General features: G+C 43.5%; 2 protein-coding genes across 2 annotated transcripts in view; both read left to right on the top strand.

Moving 5' to 3' along the window:
• The window catches only part of LOC307195229 (uncharacterized protein), a gene marked incomplete at its 5' end in the record, with an annotated part of 226553 nt that overhangs the window by 101452 nt on the left and 99230 nt on the right, over positions 1-25871 (top strand). The gene's annotated exons all lie outside the window — the stretch shown is intronic.
• On the top strand, positions 8442-13311 carry HTR1B (5-hydroxytryptamine receptor 1B). Its single transcript, XM_079939245.1, has one exon. It carries the CDS (start codon positions 9174-9176, stop codon positions 10371-10373), a length of 1200 nt encoding a protein of 399 aa, XP_079795371.1. The 5' UTR covers positions 8442-9173; the 3' UTR covers positions 10374-13311.

Here is a 25871-nt window from a genome sequence, read left to right as displayed (position 1 = left end):
TATATAATAGTTTGCATCTGCTAATCCCAAACTCCCAGTCCATCCCTCCCCCCCTCTTCCCCCCTGGCAACCACAAGTCTGTTCTCTATGTCTGTATGTCTATTTCTGTTCCATAGATAAGTTCGTTTGTGTCATGTTTTAGATTCCACATATAAGTGATATCACATGGTTTTTTTCTTTCTCTTTCTGACTTTCTTCACTTAGTATGATAATCTCTAAGTCCATCCATGTTGCTGCAAATGGCATTATTTCGTTCTTTTTTGTGACTGAGTAGTGGTACATTGCATATATGTACATCTTTTTTATCCATTCGTCTGTCGGTGGACATTCAAGTTGTTTCCATGTCTTGGCTATTGTAAATAGTGCTGCTATGAACATTGGGGTGCATGTGTCTTTTCGAATTGTAGTTTTGTCTGGATATATGCCCAGGAGTGGGATTGCTGGATCATATGGCAACTCTATTTTTAGTTTTTTGAGGAACCTTCATACTGTTTTCATAGTGGTTGCGCCAATTTACATTCCCACCAACAATGTAAGGGGGTTTCCTTTTCTCCACACCCTCTTATGACAGTTTAAAAAAGTCCTTTCCTGCTAACTCTAATATCTGGATTGTGTATGGATTTACTTCTGCTGTCTTGATTTTCTAATTATTATTACTTGTCACATTTTTATTACCTCTGTGCATGTATCATTTTTAAATTGCAATCAGATATTGTATATAAATGGACTCTAGAGGCCCCAAATGGTATGATTTTGTCCAGAGAGCATTCACCCTTTCCTACGTTAGGCAGAATGCATGTAGAACTGACTACATTGACCGGTTAGACATCAAGCTGTGTCCAGGCTGATTTGCAACTAGACTCAGGCCATCTGTGATGTATCCTCTTCTCTGGGCTTTGCCATCCTGGCCTTTTGATTGAGAGCCTGGAAGGTCTCTGTCTCTCTGCATCTTCAGTCTATGTTTAATGTAGGCCTCCTTCTCCCTAGAGAGAGTTTTTCTTCTAAGCACTCCAAAACTGGGGGATTTCAATTTGCCTGTTAGAATTTTCCTACCCACTTCCTTGGTCTCCTGTTTTGCTGCAACACATAGCAAATGTCCACAAAGAAAACTGGCCATGCATTTGGGGCACTTCTAGATTCAAAATTGTCACACTGGTCCTAATGACTATCAAAAGCTTTGCTTCTCTTTTCCCAGTAGAATCCCTCTGCCGGGACCAAGTTTAATCCACAGCCTGTGTCCAGAACTAGCAAATGCCTCAAGGAAATAAAACAGGCAGCAATCATCAGCTCCTCAAGGAAATACATTTCCTTCTCTGGGATTTTAGTTTGTCTAATTCTTCTTGCTTCCACAGTTTTTCAGCCTTTCTAGTTGTTACTTTCAGAATGTTGACCTGTCATGGTCTACATTTTATTCAGAAGCAGAACCCATTTCTCGGAAGTTCTGAACTTGGAACGGATTCAAATTAGTTTCTACAAGATGATTGAAGCTTTAAAATGTAATCCTCAAAAGGTATTAATGATTGTGTTTTCAACAATGTGGAGAAAGCCTGTCTACAGTGAAATAGATGAAAAAAGTCAACACACAGACAAGAACCAACAGAAAAAGGAGAGTCGTGATGGTGTCCGTAGTGAGGATGGTTCCTAAGGCTTGGCTGCATTCCTTCCTGGTCCAAGGTGGCTGGTGGCTCAATTCCTCTCTTGATTTTTTTGTTTTGTTTTGTTTTGGTTTTTTTGCAGTATGTGGGCCTCTCACTGTTGTGGCCTCTCCCATTGTGGAACACAGGCTCCGGACGCGCAGGCCCAGCGGCCATGGCCCATGGGCCCAGCCGCTCCACGGCATGTGGGATCCTCCCGTACCGGGGCACAAACCCGCGTCCCCTGCATCGGCAGGCGGACCCCCAACCACTGTGCCACCAGGGGAGCCCTCCTCTTTTGATTTTGAGGGGTCCAGCTCTCCTTGAAGCAAATTCTCTTTTGTTTTTAGGTATGATTAAATTGGTTTTCCATCACTTGTAATAAATGTCTGAGTTAATACTATACTTCATGCTATTAAATGTGTTAAGGACTTCCCTGGTGGTCCAGCGGATAAGACTTTGCCTTCGAATGCCGGGGGAGTGGGTTTTGATCCGCTGGTTGGGGAGCTAAGATCCCACATGCCTTGGGGACAAAAAAACCAAACATAAAACAGAAACAATATTGTAACAAGTTCAATAAAGACTTTAAAAAAACAAATGTGTTAATACAAGTAATAATATTATTGTCATTATTTTAGGTTTTTATTTTTTAAAGTTTACCCTGGATTCTCCCAACTATTTTGCAATAATGATAACAGCTGTGACATTGTAATGCATTCAATATGTTTACCTGACATAATTTCTCATCCGTTTCTAAGGTGATGCTTCTGATCTTCAGGGGCCTTGGAAATCACATAGCCAAACATGTTAGAGGTGTATGTAAAGCAAGAAGAAGTAAGATCTGATGTAGAAAACAAACTTATGGTTACCAGGGGGGAAGGTAGGGAGGGATAATTTGGGAGATTGGGATTGACATATACACACACTTCTATATATAAAATAGATAACTAATGAGGACCTACTGTAGAGCACAGGGAACTCTACTCAATACTCTGTAATAACCTATATGGGAAGAGAATCTGGAAAAGAATGGATATATGTATAACGGATTCATTTTGCTGTACACATTGTACATTACTAGCACAACATTGTAAATCAACTATATTCCAATAAAAATTTTAAAAATAAAAAAATTTAAAAAATACAAATAAGATCTGAGTGGGGCTGGGAGGAACTCTTTCATGCATAAAGGGCAAAAATTTTAGTACATAGGAATCTAGATTCATTTTGTTTATATTCCTGGTTTTGGCAAGTTGTTAGTAGATGAACTTGCCAAACTGCTGATATCTGGTTGATAAGATGTCCTTCAAAGAACTTTGATCTGAATAATTTCCTTTCAAGGAAAAGCCCTCTTTTTTTTTTTTTTTTTTTTTTGGTTAAGTCACTGACTGACCCACTGGTGGGAAAAAAGTTAATTACATTCAACAGACTTAGCAGTTCAATTTTTTTAGTTTTTTTTTTTAACTGATATTTACATTAACATAGTTAAAAATGGAGAACAGGGAGTGTCACTGTATTTAACGTATTCCAAACAAACTGTAAAAGGTTTAATTTACTGTTTTGTTTTTTATTTAATGCATATGTGTGTCAGGCTTAGGGGGAAGTGATTAAGGATGAGAAGACAGAGAAGGATAATGAAGAGGAGAAAAAAAAAACGGTAGATGAGATAGAAAAGAAAAAAAAGTGAACCCTGAAGGTAACTGAATGGGACCAGGAAAGAAAGTCAAACTGTTTGGGCTGCGGACTTCAGAATATGTGGTATGTGGTATGTGATCACCTAACCGTGCTACTTAGGAAGTGATGATTAACTGGCTAAACATAATCATGGTGCACAATTCTCTACCTGAATTTTACCGTTACCACCGCCCCCCCCCCCCCCCCCGCCCCAGAAAAAAATGTATAGGCACCTAACCAAAGACTACTCTGGAGATTTAAATAGCTATCAGCATTGATGCCACTTCACAAGTGAGATGAAATAAAGCCACCGGCAGGATGGTTAAAAGGGCTGCCAGTGCTGAGTTGCCTGGCTGACTGGGTGTAGACTGTTGGTAAAGAGGAGGACCTTGACATTAGAGAGGCTAGTTCTATCATTCTCCAGCTGTCGGCAGACTTACTTAAATTCTCTAATCTTCAGCTTCCTCATCCAGAAAATGAAGATGATCATGACACTGCTAGTGCTGTTATAGGAATTAAGTGAGAGAATGCACGTGGAACATGCAGGTATAGCTAGCACACAGCCCTCAATAAAAGACGGTGCTTATTACTCGTTATTTACAGATGAAGAAGCAGTAAAATAGCTTGGCTTGGTTTTTTGCAAAACTGGAAAGAATCACACAGTGATGCAATTTTTCCTAGTCTGAAAATAAGGCAAAACCCAATTTCTGTTGCTTCTTTCCTTAAGCCAGTGGACAGTTTCACTATTAAATTCTTGGATTTCATTCTTTAGGAGAGACTTCATCCTGCACAGAACTGCCTGCTGGTGGCAGCAAGCTGTTCTCAACTTTGGTGGATTTGCTGGCATTGTTTTCCTATTCAGTGATTTCTTATTATTGCCAAAACCTGCTCTTTGTAAAAAAAAAAAAAAAAAAATCAGTGCTCTTCTCCCCCACACAACCTTGCTTATGTTACTATAAGCTTTAGGTTAGATATTATCTTCTAAAACCTAGGTCTTCAGTGAGGTAATACATGACTGAGATCTGAGTTGGGAGCTGACTCTTTTTCTAGTTGGAACTGGGCTAGCTTTGAACCAGCGGTAACCTACCTGTTGTGGGTATCTGTTGGAAGTAGCAAAGTGGCTGTTACTACAGACACAGGCATTAGAACATGTCTAAGTTATATATACGTGCTCTAATTTTTGTCTGCATTCTTCTTTAAATGCAGATATAGCTTATACAATATTTGTATTCATACACAGTCATGTAGCAGAGTTACTAATTCTCAGGCATTAATTTATGCCAGCCTGGCACTTAGAGAATAAAGCACCCATTTTTATTATTTGGCTTAAAGACCCCTTGAGGAGCACAGAACACATAAGTACAGTGACACGGATACCAAGTCAAAAGCCCAGTGTTGGGTCAATAATATGGAGAGGGATCTGAGCCTCAGAAGGTCTGGTAAACCCCAGAGGTTGTCTGCAAAAATTGTAAGTATACATCTGTATGTATGTAAACGTTCATTTATCGGAACATCTCCATAGTTTCAAGCAAGACATAAGTAAGAGGTAACTTTCATTACTACCAGTATTCTTCTTAAGGAATCGTTACTGGAAGAAATATAAGAGAAACCTAAAAACAGGCTACCACCGTGCATGAGGATGTACAGAGCTCACGGTCACCTCCTGCTGCCCATTTCCTGGGTGGAGGTTAAAAAAAAAAAAAAAAAAGCAAGCAAACAAAAAAGAACATGGCCATAGATAGAGGAAGCAGAATCTGCAAGAAGTAGCTTGCCAGGTCCTCACACTTTGTGGTTAGGGACTGCTTGTGGATTTTTCAACTGGTGGGGATGCAGAGTGTGAAGTTGCACTTTGCTTTATCAAAAGAGCAAAGCGACGAGAGCGTGAGTGTTCCAGGTTTTTTTTTTTTTTTTCTTCTTTCTGCAAAGCAAAGATAAAATTCACAAGGAAGTTCTTTGCTCCTGTGCCCTGGAGTTAAAGTCTCTTTCTGGGAGATGCAGGAAAGAGTCTAGGGATGTTGCAAGCGCACAGACCAGAGGGCTGGCTGGCTTCCAGCCAAGCCAGAGCTGAGCTGCAGCACGTTCTACCGGGTGTCTGTTGGGGCTGCGTGGAGGTGGAAGGGGCTTGTCTTCACTGCGTCGGGTCTCGTTAGCGCTGCGCTGCAACCCCGGAGGACCGCGCCTCGTGTTTCGCGGCAGCAGCGGTAGCGTTTCCTTCTAGCATAGGCTCGGTCTCTTGGAGGGGCGATTCTTCTGTGGTCCCTCTGCAGAGCACCTTCTCAGGCTTCGTGTCTAATCACAGGCGTCGCTGCAGTTGCAGCGTTATCCCCCACCTCCCCAGTTTCTGCTGCAAGGCCACCCCGCTTGCTTGGAGCTGATGAGGGGAGCACATTAATTCGCAGTTTCAGTGCCCGGTAGTCAAGCAGAAGCTCAGTACCCCACCTCGGTTCCCTCTTTGCCCCTCCAGCTGAGTCTGTGTCGGCTGAATTTCCTGCAGACTTGAAGGGACGTTGCCCAGCGCGGCTGCGGACTGCAGAGCGGCCAAGGGACCCTCCTCCGCAGGGGCGACCCTGGCAGAGGCGACTTTAAAGATTTCCTGGTCTCTGGAGTGTTTCACAAACATGCACTCATGTGCAAATATCTATATTTTATATGTTTTTAAGTGCAAAAAAAAAGTGAGTGAAACAAGGGAGCCAAGTTAATGAAGGACGGTTCTCCACTAAATTCTGCCAAAATCCCATCCGTGTGATGGCTGGGTGTGTTCACGCAAATTCTTAACCAAAGGAGGAAAAATCAAACTCCTCCCAGTGGTGGTAGATTGCACTCAGGGTCCGGGACTCGCGAAGCAGCGAAGGCGTGGCTGGAGAAATCCACAGGTTCCCCACTTCGCTAAAGCCAAGCCCGAGGAGGAGCAATTAAATTGCAAAAGGAAAGGCTGCTTGCAGCCTCTAGCATTCCTCTTTGCCTTCCTCTTCCCCGCATCCCTTCAGCAGTTCTCTCTAACCTTGCCCCGCTCCCCTAAGGTAGCGGGAAAACGGTTTCCTGCCCGTTCCCCTCACGCCGCCTGCCCCCAGCGCCCACACCCACTTTTGCTCCGTCCTGACTAACGCCTCCGCCTAGTGGTTTAGGCTCGCCTGCTTCGCTTTCCTTTGCTGCGGTTTCTAAGAGAGCTCTGCAGTTTGCAAAATAAGTTAACTCGCCAGCGGCCTGATGTAGGTGGGTGGGGTGGAAGGATGGGCAGGACCCCTTAAGATGCGGTGCAAATGACGCTTAAATTTACCGGAGCGATGCTGGGCACTAGGGAAGGCAGGAGAGGCCAGAGAGGGCGGTGCCTTTATACCCAGCTTGGCTGCTGCAGCCCAGACTGCAGCCAGAGGACGATTTTGGAGAATTTCCACCTAAAGAAGGACCCTCACTCTCAAGACATGAATGTGTTTTATTTTCTTCATAACACTTAACGCTATATGAAAGTATGCTAATTATTTACCTGTTCATGTTATTATTGCATGCCTGCCTCTTCTAGAATGTAAACTGCTTGAAAACTGGGTCTGGGTCTACCCCATTGGCCTTTACAACCCAGGTGCCTAGAAGAATTCCCAGCATAGAGCAGGCACTAGATTTTTTGCCCGTCTGGTTGGCTTAGAGACGCGGGAATCAAGGGAACTGGGGTTAGGGTTGTGTCACCTTGGGTAAAAAGCTCTTCTTTCGAAGGATCTCAATGACTCTTCTAAACTGAACGGGCAAGATAATCTCCGGCCCCAAACTGAATAATTCTCTTTAAAATGTGCTTACACTTATCCTGATAAGTGCAATTATAAGGTCGTTTTTATTGAATGCACTCTAGCTGCCAAACACGGAGCTAGACGCTTGGAACTCGCAGTTGGGATCACTTAGCTCTCACGGTTGAAAATACGGTGTCCTTTCCTGGTACTTTTCTTTAAATGTTCTCTGACTTGTACTTCTACTCTACATGTGTTTCTGTTAGGGATGGAGGAGGAACGGGTACAGAGCACCTGCTCCGGGGTCATGGGACCGAGGTACTGGTATTGCTTGGAGCCGCGTATGGGTGATACCCCGATGTATTTGTTGAAGCCGAAGGAGGCGCACGGATGGTGCTGGTGGTCGTGGTCCCAGAGCCCGTTTGTTTCTTGAAGTCTGATGACCTCTCTAGACGGGCTGTAGGAGCGAGCGCGCTCACTGCAAACTGTTTTCCTGAGACACTGAACTGCTGAGAGGCTGAAGTGGGAGGGTGGAGCGGACGGTTTAATTTCACAGTGTGCTTGTGTTTGTGATACTTGTACATTTTTGCAGTTTTTTTCTCTCTCTCTCTTCTTTCCTGTCGACTCACAGTTAAAGGGGAGGGATTAAATGGAAAGCACAGATTCCTAAAATCAGATATGAAAAATTAGTTTGTATTGTACCGAGAGTTTATGACTTGAATCCCGAAGTATAAAATGCAGTATTGGCCATTTCCTTCTAAGGCGATATTACTGGCGCCTCCTTCTAACTTGGGTGTGGCCCGCAGGGCTGGATAAAATTCCAGAGTGGAGAGGTCAGAGACTGCGGCTGGCTCCACCTAGCGCTGGCCGGGCCTACTGGGGTCGGGGTGGGGTGGGGTGGGGGGGACGGTACTTAGGAGCCTAGTAAGGGACCTAGTAAGGAGCCTAGTGAGGCTGTGCACGTGCCCGCGGCTGAGGGTGCGAGTGTAACTGGAGGGGCGTGCAGCAAGCTCGGAAGAAGATAGAAGCATGGACAGGACGCCCTCAACCCCATTCCGGCCAGAACCGCGGCTCCCGGGTGTTCGGATTGGGAGAGGGGCCAGGGGATGGGACCTGGAGAAGACGGCGATAGGACCCGGCGGGAGCTTCCTTGGCGGGGAGGAGAACCGGGCGGGAGGATAGGAGGGAGGGAGAGAGGAAAAGGGAAGGTGTTGGGGAGCCGGCGTTGGCACTCGCCGCACGCCAAGAGTTGCACGGCTCCGGCGGACCGGACCTGGACTCTATAAAAGGAGCCCGACCGCTCCGCCACTCACACGCTCCTCCCGGACCGGCGTATGCCGCGTCCCTGCAGCTCCCCCAGACACCTGCCCCTTCCCCGCCCGCTGCGCCAGGTCCCCCAGACCCGTGCGCCCAGCGGCATGGCTCCGAGCGGCGCCCGTGGGACCGAGGTGGCGGCGGCGGCGCGGCGCGAGCAGCCGCAGCCCCAGCCCCCGAGTCCCACCTCTTGCGGCCCCTTCTCCGCGGGGCAGCTCGCCGGAGTGGCCAGCGCGTGAAAAGAAGGGCGGGCAGAGCTCCGGCGCGAGGCGCGGCGCAGCGCGGCTCCCAGATTTCACCCCGCCCAGCTCTGGCGACCGCGGCCGCCGCAGGAAAACTGCCCCAGCCTGGGGAGGAGGGCGGGAATGCAAGATCAGGACCTCTCGCTGGCCTGCAAGATGTGGTCTCGACAGCTAGGAAACTCGTGCGGGCCGAGTCTGCAGATCCCGGAGCGCCCGGTTTAGGAGACGCTTAGCCCCGAGCAACCGGGGTAAGACCTCCCACCTGGCCGATGCTCCCTCCTCAAACAAAACCACAGCCTCCTCCTCTAGACGCCCCGGTGGGAGCCGGAGCGCAGCGGGGCTCTGTGGACCAGCCCTTAGCAACCCGGGGCTAAGACGGGGCGTAGAGAGGAACAGCCAGAAACGCGGCGGCAGCGACGGGCGCCCCGAAGTGCAGGGGACGCGCCCGCCGGCCTCGTCTGCCTCGCCCTTGACCTCTAGGTTCACCTGGGAACCTGGGTGGAGGAGTAATTGAGGAACCCACGGATCCGACTAGCCACCAGGGGACAAGACTCTGGTCCCTTCAGCGGTCCTTTCCTCGTCCTCGTCGCTCCATGCCCGAGAGCTGCGCTTGGAGAGACATGGAGGAAGCGGGCGCTCAGTGTGCCCCGCCGCTGTCCGTGAGCTCCCAGACGGGGCTTTCGCAAGCCAACGTCTCTGCTGCTCCCTCCCACAACTGCAGCGCCGAGAGCTACATTTACCAGGACTCCATAGCCCTGCCCTGGAAAGTAGTACTGGTCGTGCTGCTGGCGCTCTTCACCTTGGCCACCACGCTCTCCAATGCGTTTGTGATCGCCACTGTGTACCGGACGCGGAAGCTGCATACCCCCGCCAACTACCTGATCGCCTCCCTGGCGGTCACCGACCTGCTGGTATCCATCCTGGTCATGCCCGTCAGCACCATGTACACGGTCACGGGACGCTGGACGCTGGGCCAGGTGGTGTGCGACTTCTGGCTGTCATCGGACATCACCTGTTGCACTGCTTCCATTTTGCACCTCTGTGTCATCGCCCTGGACCGCTACTGGGCGATCACGGACGCCGTGGAGTACTCGGCTAAAAGGACTCCCAAGAGGGCGGCGGTCATGATCGCGCTCGTGTGGGTCTTCTCCATCTCCATCTCGCTGCCGCCCTTCCTCTGGCGTCAGGCCAAAGCCGAGGAGGAGGTGTCGAACTGCGTGGTGAACACAGATCACATCCTCTACACTGTCTACTCCACGGTGGGCGCTTTCTACTTCCCCACCCTGCTGCTCATCGCCCTCTATGGCCGCATCTACGTGGAAGCCCGCTCCCGGATTTTGAAACAGACGCCCAACAGAACCGGCAAGCGTCTGACCCGAGCCCAGCTGGTTACTGACTCGCCCGGGTCCACGTCTTCCGTCACCTCCATTAATTCGCGGGCTGCAGACTTACCCAGCGAATCGGGGTCTCCTGTGCACGTGAACCAAGTCAAAGTGCGAGTCTCCGACGCCCTGCTGGAGAAGAAGAAACTCATGGCCGCTAGGGAGCGCAAAGCCACCAAGACCCTGGGAATCATTTTGGGAGCGTTCATCGTGTGTTGGCTGCCCTTCTTCATCATCTCCCTGGTGATGCCTATCTGCAAGGGTGCCTGCTGGTTCCACCAGGCCATCTTTGACTTCTTCACGTGGCTGGGCTATGTCAACTCCCTCATCAACCCCATCATCTATACCATGTCCAACGAGGACTTCAAACAAGCGCTCCATAAACTGATACGCTTTAAGTGCACAAGCTGACTTGTCCACTGCAGTGGGGTCGCCTAAGCGGCCTTTGGGGGACCATGCTGTGTCTGGTTCCACAGGTAGGTCGACTCTTTGACTGTTACTGGGTCGGAGTGAGGCTCTCTTCTGAGCAAGGGCAATGGATCCTGAGAAGCCAGGACAGCCCTGCGAGAGCTCTAAAGGAGAACTGTTCAAACAGCTGAGGAGGGGGCTCACTTTCTCCCCTCAAACCCCAGTTTCAGCACCGACCCTGCCACGGCCCATCGCAAGGGGGGTTGCAACTTTCAGAAAATCGATGATGGAAAAGGGATCCCTGCCCTGCTTTGGTATCACAGATGATGCCCCCTAGAACCAGAAGTACTTGTCGTTCTTGTCTGGAGCCTGTCTGAGACATGATCTACATACAGCCTGGCAGTACTTGAACTAGACACTAATACCCTGTGTTTGGGGGAGAACTTTGTGTTACAGCTTCGCTTAAGAACAGTTACTTTGGCACCCTTCAGTCTTCATTCAGTTTTTGTTCATTTAAACTTGATTGGAGAAACTTGTGGATTTGGTGCTTCAAACCCTACGTGTGGCTTGAAGAGTTAACAGCAAAATTCTGATGTTGAGATCTCTATTTTTATTATAATTGAAACTATATGGGGTGGGGGGTGGATGGGGGCATTAAGCTGAAAACCAATGCCTATGATTGTTTGTTGTCTGCAGATCTCTAATTTTGTAATTCCTGTGTAGTGATTGTCAAACCTCATTCCTTAACAACTCAAACAAAATGTTACGTGTGCTAGTGCCAAAGTCTGCAGATTGCTTTTTCCTCCTCATTTCATGTACCTGTCATTTTACACCATGAAATCCCCAGAAATGGGGGCTATGATGGGTGACTCAACCCAAGCTGCTGCTATATTTCTTATTAACGCCACTGATGAAACTGATGGGTACAAGATATATAAGTTCCTTTGCAAGAAAAGTATTTTTAATCCCAATTGAGTGAGCAATGAAGGAGACAGATGAGATGGAAATGGTTCTTATACACCTAAGGAATGGGTGGCAACAGGAGGATGTATATTTCGACTTGTAAAAAATCTTAAATGCATGAGACTTTTTTCTGACAGTCATTTGCACTCTCCTTCCCATCTGTAATTCCTTTGTGTGCTAACATGTAAAGTAACCAATAGAACTAGCTCCTTTCTCCAAAAATCTTCAAAATAGTAAAACCTCTAAAAACCATGTTAAAGATAAAAACCTGTTTCTTTTCCCTTGCTATTGAAGTTTGAGTAGGAACAAATTAGAAAAGGACATGCAAGGACTTTCAAAAAGCTTAGAGAAGCTAACGTTGAGCCTGTTTTCCTGTAACTCACGGAACCAAACCTCAGACTTACTGGGCAACCAGGGAACTAACAAGCTTTTGAACCTTGGAAATTTGTCATTGACCTGACACTTCAATGAAAATACATACTATCAGTAATACTTTACATTTATCTCTTTTTTTTTTCAAATTCTAAAAATACTTAGTTGTTATCTCAAATTCACTCTGAGGACTCCCCGACACAGGGCAAGATCACACGCTAATAGATGAAATACGCATGATCTGAATAAAATGGAGTAGCCCCCAAGGATTACCTGCATGAAAAATGAATGTCTGTGGAACATTTATTATGCCAAAGAAGATTCACACTCCGTTCTTTAGAGAGCTTTCTGCAGGTGATACCTTTTGTCTGCAGAAACAAGTTGTCTTTGTAAAATGGATTCACTCCCTGCTTGAAGCTCCCCAGTCCAGACTGTCAGACAATAGATGTACTGAGCTGAAGTACACTGCTTCCCTGCTGTGCAGCCCTTTACTCTGGCGTAATGACTCTTGAAAATATCCTGTTCCAAGATTCACACGTAAACTAAGTACAAAAGAAAATTTTGATCAACATTGACACCTGTCACTGGAGTAAGAGAAAATTGTAGGCATTAGGTAATCCTAAATTTCTGCTGTATCCCCACGTCTGTCTGTTCATTTTTTGTGACATTTCTCCCATGGAGAAATCTAGCTTACTACCGAGAAGACTGTGCACAGAGCGTGATATTTATTTTTATGTTATTAATATGTTTGTCTTTTTGTTAAGGCTTTTTCTTGGGCCTAAGAAGCAATTAAGCCAACTTCTAGGAGCCTAAGAGGGCAAAATTAATTGAAACCAATAGCCATTTACAAGTAATTTCTGTATAGGGCACCTGCAATGATTGTGTCCTCCTATTAACAAAACATGGTCAATTTAGTCAAACGGGTTGTTTGCCACTTATAGATGACCTACCTAAATTTTTGCTTGACTATTTGGCTGGATTGGGGTCATACTGTATGAAGTAGAAGCTTGTAAACCCTTGTAGTTATAAGAGATCCAGACTTCTCATCCACCATCGCACGATTATGCAAAGTGTATTTTTCATCCTAGGGGTATGTAGTTAAGACTGTTAAGCGCCTTTTCAGTTACTGCTGCCTATAGCATAGTGTGGCTTTTTTGCAGAACATTATATGGGAGATGGAAATATTTAACCGTCATAGAAATGAAAGTATATTTTCATTGGCTGTGGTAACAAATAACATTTTCCATACTGTTGAACTGCACAGAATTTCACACAAATATATGAATGTGTGTTCATCCCCAAATACCAATATTGTCTTGTGTTTCTAGGAATTTTAGAGTTTCCTTTCTAAGAATGGACACTGCACCTATGAATGAAGTTATTGACTTCAACACATTTTCTACAGACCAATCTTCTTCATTCTTCCTCTCTATTATCTTAGTATTATCTTCTTGCGTCAGGAAACCCTGAGTGGACTGTAATTCACTGAAGCAGCAAAAACTCAGATTATGTGTATTTGATGGAGTTAATGTGACTGCAGATTGCCTTTTCCACCTTTCAAAACATGTGTAATTCAAAATGAAGTTTAGGAAAATAATGAAATAAAAGTCCTTTTTTGTGTCCTAAAAAGCATTGGGTGGTAATTCTATTATTATGGAAAGACTGGTTCACTGGATTCTGGGTTGCAATTAGGAGTTTGAACCTTCAAGAGAGAAAAGCTGATGACAAATGATACTCTGGTACAAGTACTGCCACAATTTGAGGGATTTAGTTTATATCCGGAGGAAGATTTTAAAAGGAATTAGACACAGTCTGCAAAGAGGGCAAGTCAGTTCCACTATCCCAGGGGTTTTCCAGATCAGCATTCTTAGAAGGAATGTTTAGTCTCTAGGCTGGGGAATTAGATTCCAAGGTACTACATGGTGCTTGAAATACAGAAAAAGGAAAGGGAGGACCTGAGTCAGAAGCAGGCCTGGGGGAGACCTAAGAGGAGGAGACCAACCTATCTGAGCACTGGAGAAGTAGACAGAAAACATAGCTTTTGGAATCGGGAAGTTCTAGGTTTGAGCTGCACATAGAGCTTGTTATCGCTGTGTGGTTTGCGCTTTGTTGCAAAGGCTTAGAGCCTGTACACGTAAAGCGCTTATCAAGATTTCTAAGCTCTCAGCAGAGGATGCTTCCTCTTTAGCCATGATTTTGTCACGGCCTTCTTTGTGGGTGCAGGGCACCTGTAGCTGAGAAAACCTTGAGGGCTATTTGAGAAAGCTTGCACTGGGGAAGACCAAACTAGCCCAAATGGGAGAAACATGGCTAAGCTAGAAGCAACTGAGGCTTGGAGCCTTTCAGACTTACCCCCTGGGCTGGCGACACACAGCCAAGAGGCCGAAAGGGAGCAGAAGAGACGGTTTGCTGTGGTTCTGCTGGCCCAGAGGGAACTGCCGAACATTTCATTTCCTGGAGCACCTCATTTCCTGGAGCACCCTCTCTGTCATTTTTTTTTTTTTTTTTTAAAGGGCTTCAAATGCTTGGCTTTTTTATTTATTTATTTATTTTTGGCTGTGTTGGGTCTTCGTTTCTGTGTGAGGACTTTCTCTAGTTGCGGCGAGCGGGGGCCACTCTTCATCGCGGTGCGCGGCCCTCTCACTATCGCGGCCTCTGTTGTTGCGGAGCACAGGCTCCAGACGCGCAGGCTCAGTAGTTGTGGCGCATGGGCCTAGTTGCTCCGTGGCATGTGGGATCTTCCCAGACCAGAGCTCGAACCCGTGTCCCTTGCATTAGCAGGCGGATTCTCAACTACTGCGCCGCCAGGGAAGCCCCTCTCAGTCATTTTAAAGCTCTCTTTTCTCTTTATTGTCCAGAGATTTCCAGTTGTTTCCCAGACTCCAAAGGCCCTCACCGCTTCCACGTCTCTCCTCAGTGTCTCATTTTCCACTTCTCTGCTTTTTTCTTACCTATGGAAAGCCATGATAACCAACGATAACGCGTTGATCTCATATAGTTCTTATTTTAGCCGTGCAGGGCTGATTAGGTAGCCGAGGGTTTTTATTATTATATCAAAGGAAATTTTTAACCGAAACGAATGGGCAAAAGCTTTCAACTTGGGGCTTCTACTGGAGTTTTCAGATGAGAAGAGGCCAGTAGGAGAAGGGGGCGGGAAATGAGGCTTCCAAACCCTTTCTCAAAGCCTATGCTTGAACAGTCCACCAGGGGGCAGAGCGCCTCTGAATTGCGCAGAGGACGCAGGTGCTCACCGCTCGTAATCTGACTCCCTCTTCCTGGACCCTGCAAATGGTATCAACTTCTCTAGACTCAGTGAACATGAAGCTCCATGAGCCAAGAGATAAGGGGTTTATCATTTACTTAAAATAGCAGCTTTTTCAGAACTGCACATTCAGGCAGAGGATCCCTAAAATAAAACTAAAGTTTTTCTTCATATTTGCAAACTTAGTTATTTTCTTATTCTTCTCTTATCCTGAAGTAATGCTAAAATCTTAGTGCTTTAAAACATTGTGACCTTTGATTAATGTGACATTGAGTGAAGTCAGACATTAGCATACACAGAATTTATATGCAAAATAGAACAAATTATTAAACTCTTTCAGCATTATGATTTTTCTCATCACTGTGTTTTCTTTTCAGAATTTCATTGGCTTGAAGTTAATATATCCATAGTTCAAAGGTAGAACACTGCCATCTCCCATTTAAAGAGAGGGTTGCTTCCCCCCCCCCCCCCCCCCGCCCCACAGAAGTAATGTGTGTTATATGTCAGTTTTTCCCAGAAGGCAGACTTTCCAGTCTGTGTAATTTTGACATTTACTTTAAAAACAGGTGTTTATAAATGTGAGTACAATCTTACGTATCACAAAAATAAATTTCTGTGTTAGAAAAGGATCATATATAATGAGAAAATAAGTGAGGTTATGTCATTGTCATTCTCCTTAACTGTTACTCCCCAGCATTTTTACTGTCCCCAATGGGGAGTTTTCTATGTGCCATTTCACACACCTGTCAGTTAAATTAGACTTTCAAAGTCAACATCCACATTTTAGGATTATACTAGGATTTTCAGTGCTCCCTGAGAGAGACCCAGTCCCTGGAGTCGGGCCAGCTGACAGAGAGATTGTCTTAACACCATTGCAAGTATAGTTTGTAAAAGAAAATGCCCATTTCTTCTTACTTATTTGCACATTTTTCAAAAGATAGGAGAAACGCTTTTCAAAACTGCAAACTGGAAATCTATGTAACAAGAATGATCTTATAATATTTCTTGTACCTAAAGTGAACAGATGGTGTTATAAGGAGCCATTTATGGCAAATGCTTAAAAGAATCTACACATGCCTTGTTTAAATGATGCGTGAAGTCATGACTCACATCCTCCCTGACTCTGTAGGAACATTCCACACATTAGCCTCTGACTGGTCATCCCATGTTGGTATAATCAGTTGAAATTTCAGGCTATCTTTTGCTCGCACGTGTGTTGATGGGACTGCAGTGATAGAGCAGCCCACAAAGGGTAGGTTACTTGGTCCAGAGGCTGTGCCCAGGGTACTTTTTTTTTTTTAAACATCTTTATTGGAGTATAATTGCTTTAAAATGGTGTGTTAGTTTCTGCTTTATAACAAAGTGAATCAGCTATACATATATCCCCATATCTCCTCCCTCTTGCGCCTCCCTCCCTCCCACCCTCCCTATCCCACCCCTCTAGGTGGTCACAAAGCACCGAGCTGATCTCCCTGTGCTATGTGGCTTCTTCCTACTAGCTATCTGTTTTACATTTGATAGTGTATATATGTCCATGCCACTCTCTCACTTTGTTCCAGCTTACCCTTTCCCCTCCACGTGTCCTCAAGTCCATTCTCTAGTAGGTCTGCGTCTTTATTCCTTTATAAAATAAGGTTCTTCATGACCTTTTTTTTTTTAGATTCCATATATATGTGTTAGTATACTGTATTTGTTTTTCTCTTTCTGACTTACTTTACTCTTTATGACAGACTCTAGGTCCATCCACCTCACTACAAATAACTCAATTTTGTTTCTTTTTACGGCTGAGTAATATTCCATTGTATATATATACCACATCTTCTTTATCCATTCTTCTGTTGATGGACACTTAGGTTGCTTCCATGTCCTGGCTATTGTAAATAGAGCTGCAATGAACATTGTGGTTACGTGACTCTTTTCGAATTATGGTTTTCTCAGGGTATATACCCAGTAGCGGGATTGCTGGGTCATATGGTAGTTCTATTTTTAGTTTTTTGAGGAACCTCCATACTGTTCTCCATAGTGTCTGTATCAATTCACATTCCCACCAACAGTGCAAGAGGGTTCCCTTTTCTCCACACCCTCTCCAGCATTTATTGTTTGTAGATTTTTTGATGATGGCCATTCTGTCTGGTGTGAGATGATATCTCATTGTAGTTTTGATTTGCATTTCTCTAATGATTAATGATGTTGAGCATCCTTTCATGTGTTTGCCAGGGTACTTTTGTAAACACACCTGGTTGTCTCTTGGAAACTCATGTGCTAATCGAATTTGGGATCGTGTGTGTAGATCCACACCTCCCCCCTGTGACTCACCAGCCCGTTCTTGGTCTGTTGAATACTCTCAGTGGGTTCAGCACCGGGCCGGGCTGTTTTTGTGGAGAAGCAGTTGTATGGTTCTTCATCTTTCTATCCTAGCCTTGCCCAACCTTAAGGTCCCAGAGTCCACTCTCTTTTCTCCTCTCTCTCAGAGACTTTCCAACAGAGTATAGCATGTTGGGATAATCACACATGGGGAGCTTGCAATCGGATGGCATGAAGGTCCCCAACACTTTGGTAGATTTAAACGGCAAGCGTGAGCGTTCGAAATCAGAAAGACGAGTTTAAATGCATGTTTTGCAACCATGAGCAAGCTCCTCTGCAAATGTAATCATACGCACCTTTATGTTTGCAGGTAAAAATTAAATGGGATAATGCAATTTGTTCCAACCTTGACTGCATATTTGATCTATCAGGAGAGCTTAAAAAGACCTTTGCTCAGACCCTGTCTCAGACTAATTAAATTATGTTATCTGGAGTAGGGCCTGATAATCTTGTTTAAAAAATTCTCTCTGGGTAATTCTAATGTGTGACCAGGGTGAGATACACTGAGAATAATTATATGAAACTCTTAGAACAATGCTTGGCACATGCAGGATCCTTGGGTGTGAAAGGGGTCCCTGAATGCTATAGAAAGTCAAGTGCAATTGTTTTTTCACAGTTGTGCTTCTTGAAATTTAATGAGCCTGAGTCACCTGGGTTAAAATGCAGATTCTGATTCAGTAGGTCTAGGGTGGGGCCTGAGATTATGCATTTCTGACAGGCTCTCAGGAAACACCAATGATGCTCACCCATGGACAACACTCTGAGTATAACAGCTTAGTTATAGAGCATCTGTCATTTCCTAAGGAGATGTATATATCTATACCTCCAAAACAAAAGCAACATAAAACTTGCAGATGAGAAAATGTGCTTTTTAATGTACAATACATTGTTTTCCTGACTTGTTTACATGGTATTCATGGCTCAGCTTCAGAAGATGTTGAATGCTTCCCCTTACATGCTTTTCCCCAGATGCTTCAAACCCTGTCTACCCTAAAACAAACAGCTTACTTCTGGATCTTGGTCAGCAAAGCGTGACTCTCAGATTCAGTCCTTTGTTTTTACATCACTTCCAAATAAGGGCTTTGTCTTCTGTTTAAAAAAAAAAAAAAGAATTAATTAAAAATACAGAACAAATGATAAAACAACAAATAAAGGAAAGAAATAACAATTGTGAGCATATGGCAAGTGGCATGATTTCCTTGTAATCTATTTCACTTAGTAAGCCCGGTTGGATTCCGTCTGTTAACACACACAGACATGTACACACTTACATATTATGTAGAGTTCATATTATGTAGAGTTCATTATGTATTATTTTGTAAACACAAGTAACTATATAATCAAAGGTGAAAGCTCTGTGCTTTCCATCTATTATATTTTATTCTTATTATAGTTTAGAGACTTAATATCCTAGAGCAGTGATCTAGCAGCCTTTTGATTCCAGAGAAAACCTTTCCCCATGTTTTATTCCCAAAATACTTTGTGATTTTTTTTTGTTTTCAGTGGCAGTAATTTAAACTATTTGTGAGAAATGTTTGTCAATTTCTTGGTACCCACCCATTCAGCTGGAGACACTGTTGAGTTTCCTAAGCCTAGGTTGGGAACAAGAATCAAAGGATGCTCCACAAAGGATCCTGTCTTTTGTTTATTTATTTATTTATTTATTTATTTCTTGAGTGTTTAAAATGAAACGAATAGTGTCAGTATCCAACTAGGTTTTCATTCTACATTACAGAACATAGTTCACAGTCTTTCATCTCTTCCATGTGTAATCCTGATGCTTAGAGTTGGATTCCAGACATGTTGCTGGGAATTTAACTGCTTCACTTTAAAAGAGATTGGGGAGGAAGTAGCATTATTGAGGACTTACTCTGTGCCACATACTTTAAATAACCGCCCTCCCCCATTAGACCTTATGACACTATCGTGAATTGGGTATTATTTTTTTATGTTATCATCATCACAGTCATTATCATGAACAAGGTATTACAAAAATTTCATCCAGTTCTGTGATTTAGAGAATTACGGCAGCAGCCCCAGTTGAATAATTTGTATCATTATACTTGGAAAGGAGATGTATTATCAGGTCTGTTTCGGTTAGTCTTTGAGAAGAGCATTTTCTAAATGCTAATCTGAAACAGTAAAGTAGAATAGAACTTTAAGGGTTTATCTATAAGTTCAGTGTTGTGTCTAGGGAACACAGGTTTCCTTATTGGTCTCCTCCCAAACTCTTGTCCCTCTCTGTCTGACTACAACCTTGACCATCCAGGGAAAACATCATGGCCCCTGACCTCTTCCAAGGGAGTTGGTATGGATAAAAAGGTACATTTAAACTGCTGGATTTGGCAGTATTAAATATAAATGCTTTGGCTGTGATGAGTAATGCATGGCAGGAGGTATTTCCCTTTTATGGAAAGTTACTGAGCGATATACATATGTCAAAAACTTGGGTACTTGAGACATATGCCTATTTTTACATGGAGTCAAATTTCTGAGTGAAAAGTAAATTCAGGCAAGTAACAGGATATTTTCAGGTATTAGGGTTGTTTTCTCATTATATAGATAAAAACTTTTAAATTAATGCTATTTTTTCTCTGTTTTTAAATTGTGTGTATTATTATCACAGCCCCTCTTTGCCAAGAGCTTTCCCTTTCGTTATTTTCCTCTCCCCTCTGTATCTTTCCCCAGAATTCTAAAACACTACCACTAACAACAAAAGCAGTAAATCTTGGAGACAAAAACTTATCAGTATTCACTAAACTGACATAAAACCAAAACACTTAGACTAGACATAAAAGAAAAAATTTGCTTCCATCAAGGAGCAAACATTACAATAGTGGGTATGGGCTGTGGAATCTCCTCTGTTTTGGATAAAAGAGATATATAAATTGGAGACAATTCTGCCCCCAATACTTTTTGCCCTGTGTCTTTGAGTATCATCACCCATTTTTAGTTGAAACAAAAAATACACAGCATAGAAACTTTGGTAAATTTGGAATTAGAATCTACACCTAGGCTGACCTTGGCTCCAATTCCAGATTTACCACTTGCCAGTTCTGTGACCTTTACCACACTGAGCATCCCTTTCTTCACGTGTTAATGTGGACCAGATAGTGTCTTATCCACAGATTTGTGATGAGGATTAAGCAAGCTGCCATGTGGCAGCGCTCAGTCCAGAGAGTGCTTAAAACATGGTAGCTGTTGATTGGATTCCCTCTGTTCAGACAGAATAAGCCAGGTGTCTATCCAGAGACCAGGGAATTTTGAGTCAGAAAAACTGTTTAAACTTCTGTTTTTTCTCCTTATTAGTATGCAATTTGGAACATGCTATTTAATCCCCGTAAATGTCAGTTTTCCTATACCTAAAATAGGGCTACTATGTCCCTCTTGAAAAGACTTTAAGATTGCATTATATAATAAGTGCAGACACCTGAGACAGTTCTTGGAGCAATGCGATTGCTCAGTAGACCTTAGTATTCTATTCTGTCAGCTTCCTTTCCTGTCTTTAGGAGCAAGGGTCTGATATTATATGCTATGCTTCCGTGTTAGTAACATCCCTTTTATTGTTTTTCTTTTTCCTGAAGAGGAAAAATAGTTTATTACAAGTTCTTCAAATGGAAGACTCTTTAAGCCTGATGCAATCAATCTCATAGACACTAGACGTACAACGGCACGTATAAGTTACATGTAAGATCTCGGGTCACTCAGACATCCAAGGAAGGAAGTTGCCAACATCTGTAGTTCTGCTGGAAACAGTGAATGTTTTGGACCATTCATCACTGTGATCCCTTTTATTGTTGAGAGTGAGAACTGTACAGACGTATGATTTGGAACCAGTTTTATTGATGCTATTGCAAATCAATTATATGCTGGGATTTAAGAGATTCTAGAAAACTTACCCTGTTTCCTGCCTGATGTTTATTAATTAAGGATTCATTTCCTTTGTTTTAAAATATAAATACTTCTTGAAGTTTTATTACATCCCATTAGCCATCAGTCCTTTACACCTTAATGTAAATGAGTTTCTGAGTGCTGGAGATTGTCGGAGCCCAGAACATTAAAATAATCTGATTTTTTTTTTTTGCAGTAAAGTAAAATTTACAGGATAACATGGCAACAGAGTAGCAGAAAATAATATCGGTAAAAATACACTGCAACTTATTAAGCTTTTATGTCGCATTATGCACAGTGCTTAGTGTCTATATATTATATCATTTCATCCTCAAAACAATCCTAGGAGGAGGTGTAATCTCAATCTAAATAATAGGCATTCGGTTGAGAGAGAGTAATCTGTTCAAAGTTAGATCAAATACACATTAGAATCAGAATTCTCTTGTGCTCTTAACCATTGCATACCTAAAGCTATCATATCCCAAGAGCATTCATGGAGAACGTTCAACCACTTGCCATATATATATATGTATATATATATATATATATATATATATATATATATATATATATATATATATATTTTTGGTACGCGTGTCTCTCACTGTTGTGGCCTCTCCCGCTGCAGAGCACAGGCTCCGGACGCGCAGGCTCAGCGGCCATGGCTCACAGGCCCAGCCGCTCCGTGGCATGTGGGATCTTCCCAGACCGGGGCACGAACCCATGTCCCCTGCATCGGCAGGTGGACTCTCAACCACTGCGCCACCAGGGGAGCCCTAATATAATCTGATTTTTGAATATTAGGGGATAAGAAAGGACTGGTTTTGAGCTATAACTCAAATACTTCTAGATAGACGAGAAAGAGTAGCAGCATGTCACAAGCAGTCATGTGAGGGCCCCAGGGGAAGAGTGAAATTTAAGAGATTATTGAAAACAAAACTTACCTTCTTTATAGTTTTAGTTAACAGTATGGTTGCATTTTGTACTGTATATTTCTGTAAGATTTTTGATTATTTTAGATACCATGAGCATTCAAGTTTGCCAGAAGAAAAGATAATTTGGGATGGTAAATATATCACTGTATTCAGCTAGAAAAACAGAACTGAGCACATATAAGCTGTCTTGCTGTGCTTCTTAATGTTCACTGTGGGTTTCTCCATATTAAAGGTGGCTGGCTGGTGTGTATTTCTAAGGGGAAAGACTCTGGCAGACACATGGAGGGGGCTTTCCTGGCCTCCTGTAGATGCAGCCCCAAGTACCACAAGTATCTACTGAGTAGCTATTTGTCCACAATAACCCAAACCACTGTCCAGAAGCAATGAAATAATTTTAAAGGTCACTTAGTCTGCATTTAATCAAGTCTGTTTTCATCTTTGACTCCTAGTGTTACTTGGTGATGTTCATAAAACACAGATATTTGCTATAGCAACTGCCGCAGTCTAACACAGCAGGGCGGATGGACTGGCCAGATTATTTTCATTCACGAAGGAGTTCCCTCCCCTACCTTTAAGAAATGATACCTATGACCTATTTTAGATCAAAAGAAGGAACCGAAACAAGACAGGTAGGAGGGGCAAAGACAAGGTATAACCAAGATTCACACTTCCACAAACAACAGGATAATCACAATTACAGAAATTCTCCCCAAAGAGTGAGGGGTATGAGCCCCACATCAGGGTCCCCAGCCCAGGGGTCCTGTACCAGGAGGACAAAACCCCAGAATGTCTGGCTTTGAAAGCCAGCAGGGCTTGCATATGGGAGATCCAGAAGTCTGTAGGACACAGAGACTCCACTTTAAAGGGCAAACACAAAATCTCACATGTTCTGAGTTCCAGTGCAGAGGCAGCAATTTGAAAGAAGCCTGGGTCAGATACATCTGTTGATCTTGGACCGGAAGGAAGCCACTGGGATACCCCTTGGAGACATAGATGCCGACAGCAGCAATTTTTAGGGTACTCATTCTACCACAAGGACACTCCATTTCAGTGTCCTTTCTCTAGCTGGTTAGCACCAGGGGGTTACCTTCCTACCAGCAAGCCAACAAGAGTCCTGGGAAACCTGGGCCAAGCAGCCAATCATGCCAGAACCTGGACCCATCCTCCGGCAGGCTGGCATCAGCTCCAGGACCCACCAGTCCCCCAGGAAGCTGCCTCAGGACACAATCCTGCCTGCCAGTGGGCTGACAGCAGCCCCAGCCCTCGCCCTCCACCCCCAGGCCCTTTACCAGCCATGCCAGGACACAGGCCCACCTACTAGTGGGTCAGCAGCCATTGAATGAGGCGGGGCCTGGCAGCCAACTAGCCAAGGGCCAGCCCCACCTACCAGCACATGCATAGTGGTTGGCTCTGCCACTATAGAAAGGTGCATACAGTCCACATAGGGGGAACCCCTAGAGCATATAACTCTAGTGGCCAGAGGGAAGTGAGCTGCTGGGCCCATAGGACATCTCCTACATAAGGTCACTTCTCCAAGATTAGGAAATGTAACCTATCTACCAAATACACAGAAATAGACACAGAGAATTACAGAAAATGAGGTGGGAGAAGAATATGTTCCAAGCAAAAGAACAAGACAGAACTTCAGAAGAACTAAGCAAAGTGGAGATAAGCAATCCATCCAATAAAGAGTTCAAGGCAGTGATCATAAAGATGCACAGTGAACTCAGGGGAGAATCGATGAACACAGTGAAAAGTTTAACAGAGATTTAGAAACTATGGAGAAGAACCATACAGAGCTGAGGAATACCTTAACTGAAATAAAAAATACACTAGAAGGCATCAACAGGAAATTAGATGATGCAGAGGAATGGGTCAGTAAGCTAGAAGACAGAGTAGTGGAAACCACCCAAGCAGAAAAGAAAAAAGACTTTTTAAAAAATGAAGATAATTTTAGGGCTTCCCTGGTGGCGCAGTGGTTGAGAGTCCGCCTGCTGATGCAGGGGATACGGGTTCGTGCCCCAGTCCGGGAAGATCCCACATGCTGCGGAGCGGCTGGGCCCGTGAGCCATGGCTGCTGAGCCTGTGCATCCGGAGCCTGTGCTCCGCAACGGGAGAGGCCACAACAGTGAGAGGCCCGCATACCGCAAAAAAAAAAAAAAAAAAATGAAGATAATTTTAGAGACTTTGGGGACAATATCAAGTGTACTAACATTCACATTCTAGATGTCCCAGTAGAAGAGAGAGAGAAAGAGGTGGAGAACTTATTGGAAGAAATAATAGTTGAAAACATCCATAATCTGAGAAAAGAAACAGACATCCAGGCCTGAGAAGAACAGAGAGTCCCAAGCAAGATGAACCCAAAGAGTCCACACCAAGATACATTATAAATAAAATGGCAAAAATTAAAGATAAAGGGAGAATTCTCAAAGGATTGAGAGAAAAGCAGCTAATTAAGTACAAGGGAATTCCCATAAGACAGTCAGCAAACTCTTAAGGAGAAATTCTGCATGCCAGAATGGTGTGGCACAAAATATTGAAAGTGGTAAAAGACAAAAACCCCTACAAACAAGAATATTCTATCCAGCAAGGCTGTCATTCAGATTGGAAATACAGATAAATAATTTTACACACAAGCAAAATATACAAGAGTTCAGCACCACTAAGCTGGCATTATAAGAAATGTTCAAAGAATTTCTCTAAGCTGAAAAGAAAAGACCATAACTAGAAATACAAAAATTACAAAAAAAAACTCATACGTAAAGGCAAAGATACAGTAAATGTAGTAGATCAACAACTCATAAAGCTAATACGGAGGTTATAAGACAAAAATAGTAAAATCATCTGTATCCACAATAAGTAAAGGGATACACCAAACAAAAAATGTAAAATATGATGTTGAAAACATTGAACGTGGGGAGAGTAAGTGTGAAGGGTAGTTAGAAGGTTTTTGAACTTAAGGGACCATTAACTTACAATAATCATATATATACACAGATTATTACATATGAACCTCATGGTAACCACCAACCAAAGCTATATAACAAAACTGTATAACAACAACACAACAAAAAGAAAGGAATCCCAAATGTAAGACTAACTATAGTCATCAAATCACAAGGGGAGCGAGCAGGGGAGAGAAGAGCAGAAGAAGAAAGGAACAAAGAATAACTCCAAAATCAAGCAGAAAACGATGAACAAAATGGCAATAAGTACATACCTATCAATAATTACCTTAAATGTAAATGAACTAATGCTCCAATCAAAAGACATGGAGTGGCTGAGTGGATAAAAAATCAAGACTGATATATATGCTGCCTACAAGAGGCTCACTGCAGATCTAAAGACACACAGACTGAAAGTGAGAGTATGGAAAAGGTATTCCATGCAAACAGAAATGAAAAGAAATCTGGGGTAGTGATGCTTATATCAGATAAAATAGACTTTATTTATTTTCAAGATTAGAACACTTGTTTTATTGGGAAAAGTTCATATTGAAAACTACAATTGCTCACTCTTACAACTTATAAAATAATAATTTGATATATAAAATGAATTGTTTTCATTATGTAAGTACAAAGGGTAAAAAAAAACCCATATGGTGTATCATATATTTGCCATTCAGATAAATCTCACATCCCTGAATTCTCCTGTTGTATGTTTTGCATCAGATTTTAAAAATCTCTTTGTCAAGGAAAACCAGGTTTTTAACTA

Source organism: Stenella coeruleoalba, assembly GCF_951394435.1.
Source record: "Stenella coeruleoalba genome assembly, chromosome: 12".
Taxonomy (NCBI): domain Eukaryota; kingdom Metazoa; phylum Chordata; class Mammalia; order Artiodactyla; family Delphinidae; genus Stenella; species Stenella coeruleoalba.
This window is presented reverse-complemented; position numbering and strand designations above follow the sequence as displayed.